The 14,429-nt window shown below is 45.6% G+C and overlaps 1 protein-coding gene across 6 annotated transcripts in view; it reads left to right on the forward strand.

The window, feature by feature from the left end:
• Positions 1-309: 309 nt before the first annotated feature.
• Positions 310-14,429, forward strand: part of lmo3 (LIM domain only 3) — an 83,557-nt gene continuing 69,437 nt past the window's right edge. The window contains exons 1-2 of one of the 6 annotated variants that reach the window (XM_033039528.1): positions 310-648; positions 6,383-6,596. In XM_033039528.1, the coding sequence (XP_032895419.1) occupies positions 6,391-6,596 (206 nt within the window). In that variant the 5' untranslated portion in view covers positions 310-648; positions 6,383-6,390. Of the gene's footprint in view, positions 649-1,435; positions 2,092-2,285; positions 2,302-2,341; positions 3,035-4,562; positions 5,126-6,382; positions 6,597-14,429 lie in introns of those variants that run through there. The other 5 variants (XM_033039529.1, XM_033039530.1, XM_033039526.1 and 2 more) reach the window with 5 other exon arrangements.

Here is a 14,429-nt window from a genome sequence, read left to right on the forward strand (position 1 = left end):
AACTTAATGAGGTCCATTAGAGCAACATGTACAGCCTCCACGAACAGCACTTGTCAGCTTCTTGGATGAGCTGAAGGAAGCTGTTAACTAGGGACCTGGTGAGGTGCTTAAATACTGGAGGAAAGGAAACAGGCCCATTTAGGACCGGTGTTCAGCTAGTGGAGAGAGAGGGAAATAGAGAGAGGGAAATAGAGAGAGGGGAAGAGAGAGAGGGGAAGGGAAAGAGAGAGAGAGAGAGAAAGAAGAGAGAGAGAGGGGGGAAAGAGAGAGAGAGAGAGAGAAAGAAAAAAGAAAGAGAGAGAGAGAGTGTGTGTGTGAAAGAGAGGGAGAGAGAGACAGGTGGCTCTTTTATCCTGGCTGTCACGGTTCGGGAAGAAAAAGTATCTGGTTCTCCTGTCATTCCCATGAAAAAACATTTTCTCTCCTTCTGTCTTCCTTGGAAACGAAGTATTTTTTAAACAAAAAAGCAAAAGGGGGAGATTCCTTCCTTAATTTGATTTGTCCCAGTTAGTATTTGTGAGCACCGGAAATCCCCGATTACTTAATTTTGTTGGAAGAAAAAGGGAAAGATATTTTGGCAAACGGAGTGAAAACTTGAGGCGTGTTTTTGCCTTGTTAACCCTTTCTCGGCAGAGACGTGAGCAGAAGGTGAGTTCAATTATTGTCATGTGCAGCGAATTTGCGTTTTAATGGGTCGCTCGATGCACGGGAGACTCGCAGGGAATGTTGTGCATGAGCCAGCCTGCTCGAAGCAGAACAGATGCAGTTCTTTTGTCATACCTTTTCAAGGAGCTTTCTTCAAAATCTTCATTAATTTACCCAAGGAAATGTTTGCCTTGGGTGACAGACAGAATCTTGCAGTTCGCTCCAGGGAACAAAAGTGCAGTTTTGTTTTGTTTTGTTTTATTTTTTTGATGCGACAGTGAGCAAGGAGAGGAGGGGGGAGTTTGTGATAATGTTGTTGTTGTTTTTCCATGCTGATGATTACAATCCACCTCTTGGTCACCAAAACACATCGTGTGTACAAGCACTTCGGTTGTTTCGGATAGCAGATCTCGGTGGTGTTGTAAAAGTGATGGGGCCTTTTCAACTGTGGCGTTTTGGGATGTTCTGTGAATAATTCATCATGATTATGAAGAGGGGAGGGGATGAATGAGTTGAGAAATGCTATTTTGTCATCGTTTTCACTGGCAAAAAAAAAACCCTCTGGAAATTGCACGATTTTGAAGATAGTCTGCATTCAAATAATTTAATTCATGACAAAACGCAATTACTATCAGGTAATACCTTGTCAGTTCCAATGCAGTCAATCAGTCATAATGTGGTGCATTTTATGACCCGTCTAATTATCATTGCGTTTTTTTTTTGGTGATGGGGAAAAAGCAGGAATGAATGGATAGCGTGGAGCTGAATTTTAACTATTGATTTCTCCTCTTTCAAATGTACTTATGGCGTATTAGTCATTTAAATCTTCTCCCAGGTTTTTTGAAAGAACAATGTATAAGAGCGGTCTGGGCAGTTTGTCAGATGCTCTTGTGAAGGGCTCCAGCTCGCTGGCGTTATTAAAGAATCTATCGGCACGGTCTTAAATAGAGTACTAATTACTGGGAAATGATGTCACTGTACGCAGAAGAATAATCCTATCATTTAATTAGGTGAATGATTTAAACAAAGATTTGCATAGATGCACTAATCATTTCCCATAAATTAGACAGCAGCCAGGGCAAGCGGGGGAAAACAGATCACACGGCTTTTATATGGAAAATAAATCTCTTCGCCTTGAACATAATTAATTTAATTGTCCTCATTATCTGTTCCATTTGTTTAGATTTTTTTATTTCCTTTCGCTGTTTCTTCTATGACTGTGTATTGGTTGACAAAGACAGCGATATTTCACAGCGGTATTGTGCAGGGGTGGAGAAGGCTTTTTTTAAATCCACCCCCCACCACACACACACACACACGCGCGCATAACCTAACGTGGAATCCCAGATTATTCGGCGCTGCCACTTTTTTTTGATCGTCCTTCCTTGTAAAGCGGTCAAATCAACAGTCTGATCCGCAGACTCCGGTTCTGGCCGGACTCGAGAGGTTGGTGTGCAGTTGCATTGGCTTTCTACGGAGGGAGGAGAGGGTCTGTCTGTCTGTGTGCGAAGGAGAGAGAGAGACACACACACACACACAAAGCTGGAGTAACTCAGCGGGACAGGCAGCATCTCTGGAGAGAAGGAATGGGTGACGTTTCGGGTCGAGACCCTTCTTCAGACAGAGTCGGGGGAGAGGGAGAGAGATAAGGGTGGGGTAAGTGTGTGTGATAGAGACTGGGGTCGGTCGTGTGGCGTTTGGCCGCAGCCAAAGCAAGCGGCTGATTGTAACTGTCTCCACGGGGGGAAATTGTCTACTGAGGCAGAATCCATCCCATCAGCTGTTGTTTGCTCGAGTCGCCAGCCAGCCACAGTGTGTGTGGTGTCTATCTCACGGAACGCCGCTGCCCTGTGTGTGTGTGTGTGTGTGTGTGTGTGCTCTCTCTCTCGTAGCCGCGGTTTCTCGCCAACAACCTCGCCGGCTCAGCATTCCACGATGAAGCTGACTAGGTTTCAGTGCTCCACTCTCTTCAGCTGAGCGGTAAGTTGTTCCTCGATCAGCCAGCCAGCCAGCCCGGCCGGCCAGCAAGCCGAGGGACAAGGTTACCGCCGCCCGGCTACCACACCTGTGGCTCGCCGTCAGCCCGGCTCAATCACTGATAGATATCTCCTTAAGGACCTCATTATCTTTAAACTTTATGATACGTGCTTGCTTTTCTTCCCCCGTTTGACCTTGCAAGTGCATTCTCGGTCTTTCTGAAGCGGGTTTCTGTTCATTCTTAACAAGGGCGGCAAGCGAAAAGGCATTATCTGTTGGTTTTAGTTTCTATCAGTCCAAAACCGGGTCTGGTGTGTACAATGGTCTCCACCCACCCCCTTCAATCAATTAATTAATGTCTACGTTCTCGTGCTGACAACTAGCTTGGCTGCAGAGTAAGTCGCCTCTCCTGGTAAGCTGGTGGTTTGAAAGCCACGTTTTGTTTTCGAAGTGATTTCTCTCTCCCCCGCCCCTTCCCCCTCTTTAAAGTGGAAGGAGAGTGCTCTGCGCTATATGGCAACTCCGTGCCAGGGAAAGGGGGACGTGTTACAACCGGGCTGTGTAGGAAGGGACTACAGATGCTGTACACCGAAGACAGACACAAAATGCTGGAGTAGCGGGCCAGGCAGCATCTCTGGAGAGAAGGAATGGATCTGAAGAAGGGTCTCGACCCGAAACGTCACCCGTTCCTTCCATCCCGAGATGCTGCCTGTCCCGTTGAGTTTCTCCAGCATTTTTGTGTCTATCTTCGGTTTAAAACCAGCGTCTGCAGCTCCTTCCTACACATTCTCTACTCTGCTTTCACTCGCGGCCACTTGTATACATTACCAACGCGTAGTCTGAAGGGTCCAGACCCGAAACGTCGCCTATCCATGTTCTCCGGAGATACTGTCTGTCTGTCCCGTTGAGTTACTCCGGTACTTGGTGTCCTTTTGTATTGACCAACATCTGCAGTTCCTTGTTTCGACACGTTGGCCCTGCTACCTAGTGATGTACCTTCTTGTAAACCAACATCCGCAGTTCCTTGTATCAATGTCCCCGGTTGGGGAGCGATCATACTGATGTGCAGGAAAGTTTATTACTTTGCCAAGGTTTATTATTGTCACGTGTACTGTTAACTTGGCAACATGTTCGACACGAACATTGTGGGCCGAAGAGCCTGTTCCTGTGCTCTACAGTTCTATGTGTTCAGAGGTACAGTGAAAAGCTTTGTTTTGCCTGCTGTTAAATCAGATTAGATAATACCACTCTTAAATATAATCAAGTCAAACTCGTGTACAATAGATAGAGCATGATAGTGGCAGATACAGAGTGCAGAATATAGTTCTCAGCATTGTAGTGCATCAGTTCCAGAGACAATGTCCACTGTCAACAATGACCGAGGTGGGACAAGTCTTTGATTATGTTGGCTACTATCCCAGGGGAGTGTGAAGTGTCGATGGCGGGGAGTCTGGTCAGCGCGGTGGACTGGGCTACATCCACATCTCTGCAAATTGTTTGCAATTCCAATTTTTCTTCTTGCAATTCCACAACAAAAAAAGCAAATAGGTTTGCCAGTACGGAAAAAAAGGGCCCTTCGGCCCATGCCGACCAAGATGCCCCTTCTACGCTAGTCCCACCTGCCTGCATTTGGCCCATATCCCTCTTATTTATCCGATAATATAATGTCATTCGAGTCTGCGTTTAACAGGATGATGCTTACTGCCAATACCTTTAATAGCTGTTTTTGAAGGATGTTCACTCCTGTCACTCTATAGTGGCGGGGTTTACGTGGAAATCTTTGCAATCTTCGCTCTGATTCTTCTTGGAGAGGGGGTGGGGTGAGGTGCGAGGCAGGGGTGGGGGGGACATTGATACCTAGGGTGAGCCGGCTGGCCGGGAGAAGGGGGGGTGGGGGGGGGAGAGAGTGAGTGAGCCGCTTTTGTGTGTCATCGCTGGCTGCATCAGAAATTGGGTTTCCTGTAGCGAATCTCTCATTGGCCTCCGCCAAGCGCTAACACTTTGCTGCCATGGCAACTGTAATTAAACTGATAAGACTGGGAAAATGTCAGTATCTCGTCGCCTTCCAGCTGCATCTGAGGGAGAGAATGCAGAAAAAAACTGTTTCCCAGCTCCGCCACTTTAAAATATAAAGCGCTCCCCTCCTCCCTCTATTTCACTCTCCCTTCCCAGAGAACGAGGCAGGTTTATCGCCGTGTGTAGTGACTGTCTTCTGGCCGCCAGTCTTTGAACACGAAAGGAACGCGTTTTTTTGTTTGTTTTTGTTTTAAGATCGCTCCTAGTTCCTTTTTAAAATAAAATATTTTTTGTTTGCCATTTCTTAACGGTCCGATGAGCGTGTTGGCGAGATGGTCTTTGATTCGCCTCTGTGAGCTCGGCTATGGGACCCGCACTCTCCCCGCTGCTCGTTCACACCTCCTTAAAGATTTATCAATCGGCTCGGGGACTTTTCTAGATAGGCAACGCGTTCAGTGGATTTGAAACTCTTGCTACCCGGAGACTGGTAATGAGTTTAGGGACTTTTCTGTGTGTGTGTGTGTTGACTGTTGGATGTGTGTTTCAATGGTACAGAGCAGGGGAAGGTAGAATGGGGGAAATCAGCCGTGTTGACAATAGAAGCCGGGGCAGTTTAGCAGTGACCTCAGTTTAAATGGGATAAAGTGGCCGCTGGTTGTAACGTTGTGCGGCCACTGTCTATTTATAAACGGTCTCGCTGGCTGTCAAATGCTTCTGAGCGGAGCGATTGAATGGATGAAGTGCCGTGCAGTACAATTGTAGTTTTGATCGGGTATATTCTCCTTGTTTGTTTTGCTCATGGACCCTTTTTTGAGGCTTTTTTTTTTTAGCTTCCTTCTCTCCTGTAATATCTCCGAATGTGAATGGGGAAAGGTGCATTTCGGCCAGTAATCACCAAACATTTTTTTAAAGCTACGAGACCCAGCGATCGGGATAAGTATGTGGCGGTATAAGTCACATACTCAGTTCTCAGTATAAAGAGGGGGTTCTTAATCATGGCAGTCTGGGATGGGGGGGGGGGGATTAAGTGGTGGGAGGAGGGGGGTGGTAAGGGGGGGGGGATGAAAGGGGAGGGGGGAGGTATCACTGGGGACATATTGTCATGTACACTGCTCCAGAGGGAATCCAGAGAAGGTAGGTGACACCGTCATGATCCAGATTTCCTTCTCTTCCCCCCCCCCCCCTCCTTCTCTCCCCACCCCTCTCTCCCACTCCTCTCACCCTCTCTTCTCCTACCCCCCACTTTCTCCTCTCACTCCGCCCCCCTTCTCTCGCTTCTCTTTCTTTCTCTTTTCTCTCCCCCCTTCTCTTCCCCCTCTTCTCTCCCCCCTCCCCCTCCCTCCTCCTTCCCACTTCTCTCTTCTCTCCCCCTCCCTCCTCCTTCCCACTTCTCTCACTTCACACTCCCCCCCCCCCCCCCCTCCCCCCTCGTCGTCTAACAGGCGATCACAGCGCCGCTGGTTCCGAATCTGTGCCTCATAAGTAGAGGTCTCCAAAGGGATACAGGAGCGAGTGAGTGTGTGTGTGTGAGAGAGAGAGAGAGAGGGGGGGACAGGCAGGCAAATGAAGCAGCATTCTGTTCCAATGTCCTGCACTTCGCATTTCATCTGGAAATTGAATATTCAATTGATTAGCTTAGAGCTAACAGTTTAACCTGCCGCGGTGCAAGGAGGCGTTGGACTGAAGGGCTCTGGCGATAACTGGGTCTCTTCTGCCCTTGTTTTCTTTCTCCTCCCTTCTCTAGGTACACAAATGCTCTCGGCTCAGCCGGACGCCAAAGCCAAGGGTTGTGCTGGCTGCAACCGGAAGATTAAAGACCGCTACCTGCTGAAGGCACTCGACAAATACTGGCATGAAGACTGCTTGAAATGTGCCTGCTGTGACTGTCGCTTGGGCGAAGTGGGATCCACGCTTTACACCAAAGCCAACCTCATTTTATGCCGCAGAGATTACCTGAGGTACAACTTTGTTAACGTCGGGGTGTGGGGTGGGCGTGTGTGTGTGTGTGTGGGTGGTGGGGGGGTAGGAGAGATTTCCCCACCTTTTGGGGGGGGGGGGGGAAATATGGTGATGGACTTTTTAAGAATATTATAATTGAACCAAAGTGGAGCTTTATTCAATGAAGTTTACTTTTTGTGACCATATTTGTCGTCTGTGATCGACAGCCCAGTCTTGCAAATTACTTGGAAGAAACGGTATTGATGTGTTTTTTCCCCCGTTTGGAATTAAACCTGCGTGACTAACGAAACCGATACATCTCTGGACCTTTTGCAACTCATTTCACCCCCCCCCCCCCCAAATCCAAATTAGATATATTATAATCTGCAAATCTCGCCCGGATTTGATAAAAAGCGACGGAGTTTTAAGGCAAAAACGTAATATTTACGATTCAATATTAGCAATAAGGTTTACAAGTGAAAAGCAACCTTGGATTATAATGCAATCATCCCATTCATTTATTTTGGGGCAGCTTTTTAAGAATTCTAGGTCACTGGTTCTTGTCTCTGTGCAAGCAGTCTTGTGTGTTAGTTATAAAACACAAACCCATATAAAAAAACAAAAAGTAAATTTTGCAGCCCAGATCAGCTGGTAAGTTTCAGCTCACAAACTGCCGCACCGCCCTCTAGAGGGTGTTCTGACTACGAGACCGACAACGTGAACATTTATATTGAGTTGGATCATTACAGTGTTTAGCAGAGGGCCACGCTTTGTGTTCCTGTGTACAGTCTCCGGCCACTTGATTTATTGCGGAATAGCCTGCTACTTTTTTTCCTTTGAGATTGAAGGAAGATGGAGAGAGAAGAGTGGGTGGATGTGTGGAATTAACTTGATATTGCGCTATTATAATGTGGCATTTCGCTGTTGCTTGTCATGTTTCAACTCTTTCAAGGCAGAAACACTCCGTTTCCCTGCTTATAAAAGTGAAGTTGATTTTTTTTTTTAAGATGGTACTTGAGTGTGAAATTGCTTAAATATCGCAGAGCAGACTCGAGGGGCCGAATGTCCTAATTCCCCTCCTATCTCATGATCTATATCCTTTCTAACGCGTTGCTGTTGGTTCTAAATGTGTCAGGATGGATTGGCATTAGACCAAATGCATCATTGTAGGCTGATCTGTCTTAATTAAATAGCAGTTTGTCCACTCTGCAATATTCTTGCTGCATTTTCCATTCTAATACAGTCTCTGCAGGTTACTTGCACTCTTCTCACTTCAACTTCTTGGGCAAGTGTCCAGCACACCCCACAGTAACTGTTTGATGCAGTGTTTCCAAAAAGGGTGAGCTCACAACTTGTTCTCACTCCCCCTGTGTTATAACCATCAGGCAGGCCTTAACATTAGATTATTTGAACACATTTTGGCAGTAAATCTGGGCAGCTGGTAAACTGGTGATGGGGTTTGAGTGTTGAGGGGGTCTTTGTGAAGGGTGTGTCCACCTATTAAAATATTAACCAATGCTAGGCTTGGACACGTTAGAGGCAGGAAACATGTTCCGGATGTTGGGGGAAATCCAGAACCAGGGGCCACTGTTTAAGAATAAGGAGTAAGCCAATTAGAACGGAGATGAGGAAACACTTTTTCTTACAGAGAGTTGTGAGTCTGTGGAATTCTCTGCCTCAATTCTCTGCGTGGAGACAGGTTCTCTGGATGCCTTCAAGAGAGAGCTAGATAGGGCTCTTAAAAATAGCGGAGTCAGGAGATATGGGGAGAAGGCAGGAACGGGGTACTGATTGGGGATGATCAGCCATGATCATATTGAATGTGATCATGGCTCGAAGGGCCGAATGGCCTACTCCTGCACCAATTGTCTATTGTTAGCATCTTATCGTCTAGTTTATCCGAAGTTATTTGCTAATAGTAAGCTGTCAATGGAACTGTCACATGTGCCAAGGTACAGTGAACCTCTTTTTGAATATAGTGCAGTAACAATCTTGTTATACATAAGCACAATCTTACTGTAGAACAAGGGTAGGAACAGTAGATTACACTTAATCTAATCCAGTGGTCCATTTAATCTTTGTTAAGATATTGGTCTATAGTAGGGTCCCGAGCTGAAACGTCACCTGTCCATTTTCTTCAGAGTGCTGCCTGACCCGCTGAGTTACTCCAGCCCTTTGTGTCTATCTTTGTATGAACCAGCATCTGATGTTCCTTTTATGTTATATTAAGCTATTGGTTGTGTGTGTGTGCGTATGTATATTCATATTTATTTTGTGTATATGTGTATGCGTATGTATATTTATTTTATGTGTATATTTAATATATTGAGTATGTATATTAAATATAAAATACATGCATACTCCACAGAATTATCTTGTTATTGGCTGCTTTGCAATTTGCAGGAATATTAATGGTGTAATGAAAGATAAAGTTGCTAATAGCTAAATAAATGGGTAGAACTGGTGTCAGAGGACACTTCACTAACACTGCCACAACCATGTGTTAACCAAGCTTTCAATCAAGCGACAACTCGTTTGATCCATCAGCAGGCCAATCATTCACGTTTCAAGGTTAGGTATTGATTCAATACCACCTCTGCTACAGATGTCTTAAGCTTGCAGTATTCTCTATTAACCAATTTAAATCCTCAGTAATCCCCAATTTGTGTTCTGTTTCAAAATTAACCTTGTTTGGCTGGAAACGTGACATCAAGACTGCATCAATTTTTGGAATGTACCGTACCCTATTCCTCTTTATATACCCTGTGACGGGCAGAGTTTGGGGAAAAACAAATTTCAGAGCCTGCCTCAAATTTTATTTTTGACATTGGGCATCATACGTTTGGCTTCCATCACCAGCGGCTGGCTTTGTGCAAACATTTGAGGAACGTTGTCCATCTTTAGAATGGTGGCAAGCAATGCAATTTGCAGCCTAAGTTGAATAAATTAACTGGTACTGGCTCATTTCGAGTCACTTCAGGTAGTTGGTTTGACTCTGGTAATTAAGGATACCTACTGGAAATCTGAAGAGAATGGAAATTGTGGCGTTGTCAATTCTGCAGTGCAAGTAGTTTGCAATGCATTCAGAGTAGCAATTGAGAGTCAAGTGTTTAATTGTGTTACTGGTGATGGAACAATGAAATTCTAGCTCGCTGCAGCTTTAATGCGGGCCTATTAATGCAATAATGCACAAATGAATACGGAATAATCAATAATACAATGAATTAAGTTGAGTGTTTAATTGTCATATGTACCGAAACAGGACAATTAAAATAACCTGTAATCATAATGGTGCTAGACCGGGGTAGGCAGTGCAATGGAAGCAAAGTCCATAGTAGATCGGTGCTGAGGCAGCATTGTGGATGCTGTTGTCTAGTGTTCATGAGTCAATAGTTGCTGAGGAGATTACTGGAGGGTCACAGTTTTCAGGCTCATATACCACCTTTCTGGTTGTGGTATTGAGAAGAGAGCATAGCCAGTGTGTTGTAGGTCTTCGATATTAAACGCCAAGTATGTTTTAAGTACATTATTGACCAGTATTTCACCATACAGCAACTATTTAATTCTGTTTACCCCTGTAATGTACCATATTGTTACCCACTGCAAACAATGTGAGTTCAGAATCGGAACGGAAAATTTAGCAAATGCTTCCAATTGGAAGTATCGTACAAAAATGATAAACTACGATGCCAAATTGTAAAATTGAGATGTGGAGGAATGGACTGCAGATACTTCTTTGTCCTTCTTCCTGGCCTGAGTTAAGATAGACATTTTAAGTGGCTTTCTGACCGAGCTGTATTATTATTTTTTTTAAACTTTGAGTGGGGTGTTATTTAGCTTCTGAATTTCTGTCCATATCTGAATTCTGCATCTGTTGGATAGGTTTCCACTGCATTTCGCTGTCTTTCAGGCTTTCCCATTTTGCTCAATCAGAAATCCAATTAAAGCATGTGGTTTTTAAACTCTGCAAAAGAAGCAGGAGAAAGTCCAATAAAAATGACTATGTTTTCATTAGCTCGTTTTGCAAAGCTCATAATGCTTTTTGAAGAACTTTCCTGCAAAGAGGTACCCATTTTGAAAAGCAGCCATATCATTTTGCAATTTGGCATACGAGTGCACGGTTTAGGTTCATTATTGTCATGTGTACCGAGATACAGTGATAAGCTTTATGTGCCATCCCGATCATATCTGCCGCAGTTAAGCCGTTCAGACCTTGTAATGGTGCGTACATATAAAGTGAAGTATGTTTTACGCATCTGCCCATCCTGCTTCCTCTGTCAGTGTAGGTCTGCACAGTCAGATGGTCATGTCTGTATAGGATCGTATTCTCTGCCATCTTGGTAATCATTGATGCAAGTAAATTGGTCACAGCTTGTGAGATATAGGAGTTTGTGCATAGACTCTCAGCTATTCGGAGCTAATAGCACAGCGGTAGAGTTGTTGCCTCTCAGCGCTAGAGACCCGGGTTCGTTGTACGATCTCCCCTTGACCGCGTGGGTTTCCTCCGAGTGCTACGGTTTCCTCCCACATTCCTAATATATGCAAGTTTGTAGGTTAATTGGCTTCTGTAAATTCCTGTCCCTTGTGTATAGGATAGTGCTAGTGTACGGGGTGATGCTGGTCAGTGCAGACACTGATGGGCTGATGGGCCTGTTTCCGTGCTGTATCTCTAAAGTCTAAGGAGAATCCGGGGATTGTGCTTTAAGGCAGGAATGTGGTGCAAAGGTAAATGATCAACCTTGATATTAAATGATGGAGCAAGACCGAGGGCATCTACTACTAATCTCTCTTGTTCTTATGCCAGTGACGTACTGAAATGTGAAACTGGAGGTCACAGCACAGAATGCACTCTTTGAAACAGGCAGGAGGAGCTTCTTTAAAGCAACTAGTTCCCATTCTCAAATCAGCTGGACTCTTTTTGGGTTGTTGTTCTGTGTTCATCTCCATTCGCCTGTCCTGATACCTGTAACGTCTTTCCCATTCAAACCCATTCACACGCACAGGTAGCACAGAGGCTCAGCGGCAGAGCTGCTACCTCACAGCCCCAGAGACCCAGGTTCGATCCTGACCTCGGGTGCTGTCTGTGGGCGGAGTGTGCACGTTCTCCCTGCGACCGTGTGGGTTTCCTCCAGGAGCTCCGGTTTCCTCCCACATCCCAAAAACGTGTGGGTTTGTAGGTTAATTGGCCCCCTGTAAATTGACCCGTAGTGTGTAACATTTGAAAGTGGGATAACATAGAACTGGCGTGTGGGGAGAGGTCGATGGTCGGCATGGACTCGTTGGACTGAAGGGCCTGTTTCATGCTGTATATCTCCAAATAAAACATGCAACTGATCGCCTGCAGATAAGTGAACAAACTTCTTGCATCAGAGTTGTGTTTACATGCTGTTCTTTTAAGCCACTAGTTAACCTTAATCCAGTTTTTTCCATTGCCTTTTAAATGGAGGTGACTCAGACTTTTTACTGTCAGGAGCTTGTTAAATTGATGCTAGCTATTAGTCTCTGTGAAGGCGAAATAAAAACGGTCTGTGTGTTAACTGGTGCTCGTTATATAAAGGGATTATGGATAGAAATGCAATTCTTTAGATACTAGTTCTTTTTATTTCCCCGCCAATCCCTCAACCAGTGATGTCTGTGATCTTTGAAGAGCCTTTTGGACCCTTTGGCCCACCGAGTCCAATCTGACCATTGATCACACTAGTTCACACTATGTAACTTCATTTTCCCATCCACTCCCTACACACTAGGGGGGCAATTTACACAGGGCCAATTAACCAACTAACAGGCACATCTTTGGGATGTGGGAGGAAACCGGAGAAACCGGAGGAGAACCCACACAATCGCAGGGAGAACGTGCGAATACCCCACAGGGACAGCACCCGAGGTCAGGATCGAACTCTGGTCTCTGGCGCTGTAAGGCAGCAGCTCTGCCACTGTGCCGTCCAATAGGAGAAAGATGGTTGGTTCGTTTAAGAATTGCCAATGACGCAAGTACAAGCTGGCAGTGTGTGTTCTCCATTGCCATATGTTTGATTCACTGATACATTTTGACCACCCACTAGTTGTGGCATTTCGAATTACAGCCCACCTCCCTCTGACTCCTAGACGTTGCACTAGTTCCCACTTTGTGACGCCCCCTTTAAATGTCCCCACCTGGTTCCTCACCAGCTGCGGTGCTCTGATCAAAGTTCAAGGCCCAAGTGAGAGCTTTTGCATGTGAGCAGCTCGTATATGACTTGCAAGCATTCATACCTTGACCCAGCACAATCCTCCCCTCCCAGCACCCCTCTCTACACATCTCCAGGACATGTGTTTTAAAGTAAAAACAGGGCTGGAGGAACAGTGCCACAGCGGTAGAGTTGGTGCATCACAGCGCCAGAGACCCGGGTTCGATCCTGACTACGGGCGCTTGTACAAGCTCCGTACGTACGTTCTCCCCGTGACCTCATGGGTTTTCCCCGGGTGCTCCAAATTCCTCCCACATTCCACAGATGTACAGGTTTGTAGGTTAATTTGCTTTGGTAAAGATTATAAATAGACCCTAGTGTGTAGGATAGTGCTAATGTACGGGGATATCACTGGTCGGCATGGACTCAGAGGGCCGAAGGGGCTGTTTCTACGCTGTATCTCTGAACTAAACTTGGAGGGTCAGGCAGCATCCGTTGAGGGATGTTTCGAGTTGGGACCCTTCAGATCCAATGAGTTCCTCCAGCATTTTGTATTTTACTCAGGATTCCAACATCTGCGGCTTCTTGTATCAATAGGATATTCTTTGTTGCTGCTCTCAATCATAGCAGCAGCACAAACATAAAACCTTCTGTAGCTTCTGTTGCCTCTAAAGATAGGAGCTACCCCCTTTGATTCCACTATCTGAGCTTGTACAGAATCCAGTTAAACTCCCAAGTCTGACAATCTCCAAACAGTGTATCTGCATGCCATCCTCTCATCAGCTAGAGAGTGGTCCTAACCTCCCATCTGCCTCAGTGGGCACCTTTGAACTATCTTTCATTGGACTTTATCTGGCACTGAATGCACTCTTTATCCGTGCGGCTGTGGTCAGCTTGATTGTAAACATGTGTAGTCTTTTCTCATGTAAGCAACTCGTGTGGTGAGGATTGTGACTAGATTTGCAGAGATGAAGACTTTACAATGGGGGGGCAGCCGGAGTAACTGCGGGACAGGCAGCACCTCTGGAGTAACTCAGCGGGCCAGGCAGCATCTCTGGAGAAAAGGAATGGGTGACGTTTCAGGTCGAGATCCTTCTTCAGACTCGTAGTAGAGTGGGTAAACGGTGGGGTGAAACTGCACTGGAGTGTTGCAATGTAGAAGTTAACCACAGATTATTATTGTCACACGTAGATACAGTGAATAGTTTTTGTTGAGTGCTATCCAGTCAAAGAAAAGACTATACATGATTGCAATCGAAGCACAGATTTGGTGCGAGAAAATCCGATTAAAGATACTCCGAAGGCTTCCAGTGAGGTAGATAGGTGGTTAAGACATATCACTCTAGCTGATGAGCCTGACAATGGCTGAGAAGAAAGTGTCCCTGAATCTGGAGGTATGTGCTTCAAACGTCTGTACCTCCTGCCTGATAGGAGAGCAGTGAGTGAGTGGGGTGAGACTGGCCCTTGATTATGCTGGTGGCCTTGCCGAGGCAGCGTGAAGTGAACGGAGGCCGGTTTGTGTCGTGGTCTGGGCCACGTCCCCAACTCTCTGCCATTTCCTGTGGTCTTGAAACTTGCTACTTTGTCAGACAAGCTGCTGTGCCTTTGATTTGGTAATGCTCCCATCCACTAGTTGCGGCATTTCAAATCAGTAGACCATCTCCCACTGATTACATAGCGGTTACT

This window comes from Amblyraja radiata, chromosome 21, assembly GCF_010909765.2.
Source record: "Amblyraja radiata isolate CabotCenter1 chromosome 21, sAmbRad1.1.pri, whole genome shotgun sequence".
In the NCBI taxonomy this organism is placed as follows: Eukaryota; Metazoa; Chordata; class Chondrichthyes; order Rajiformes; family Rajidae; genus Amblyraja; species Amblyraja radiata.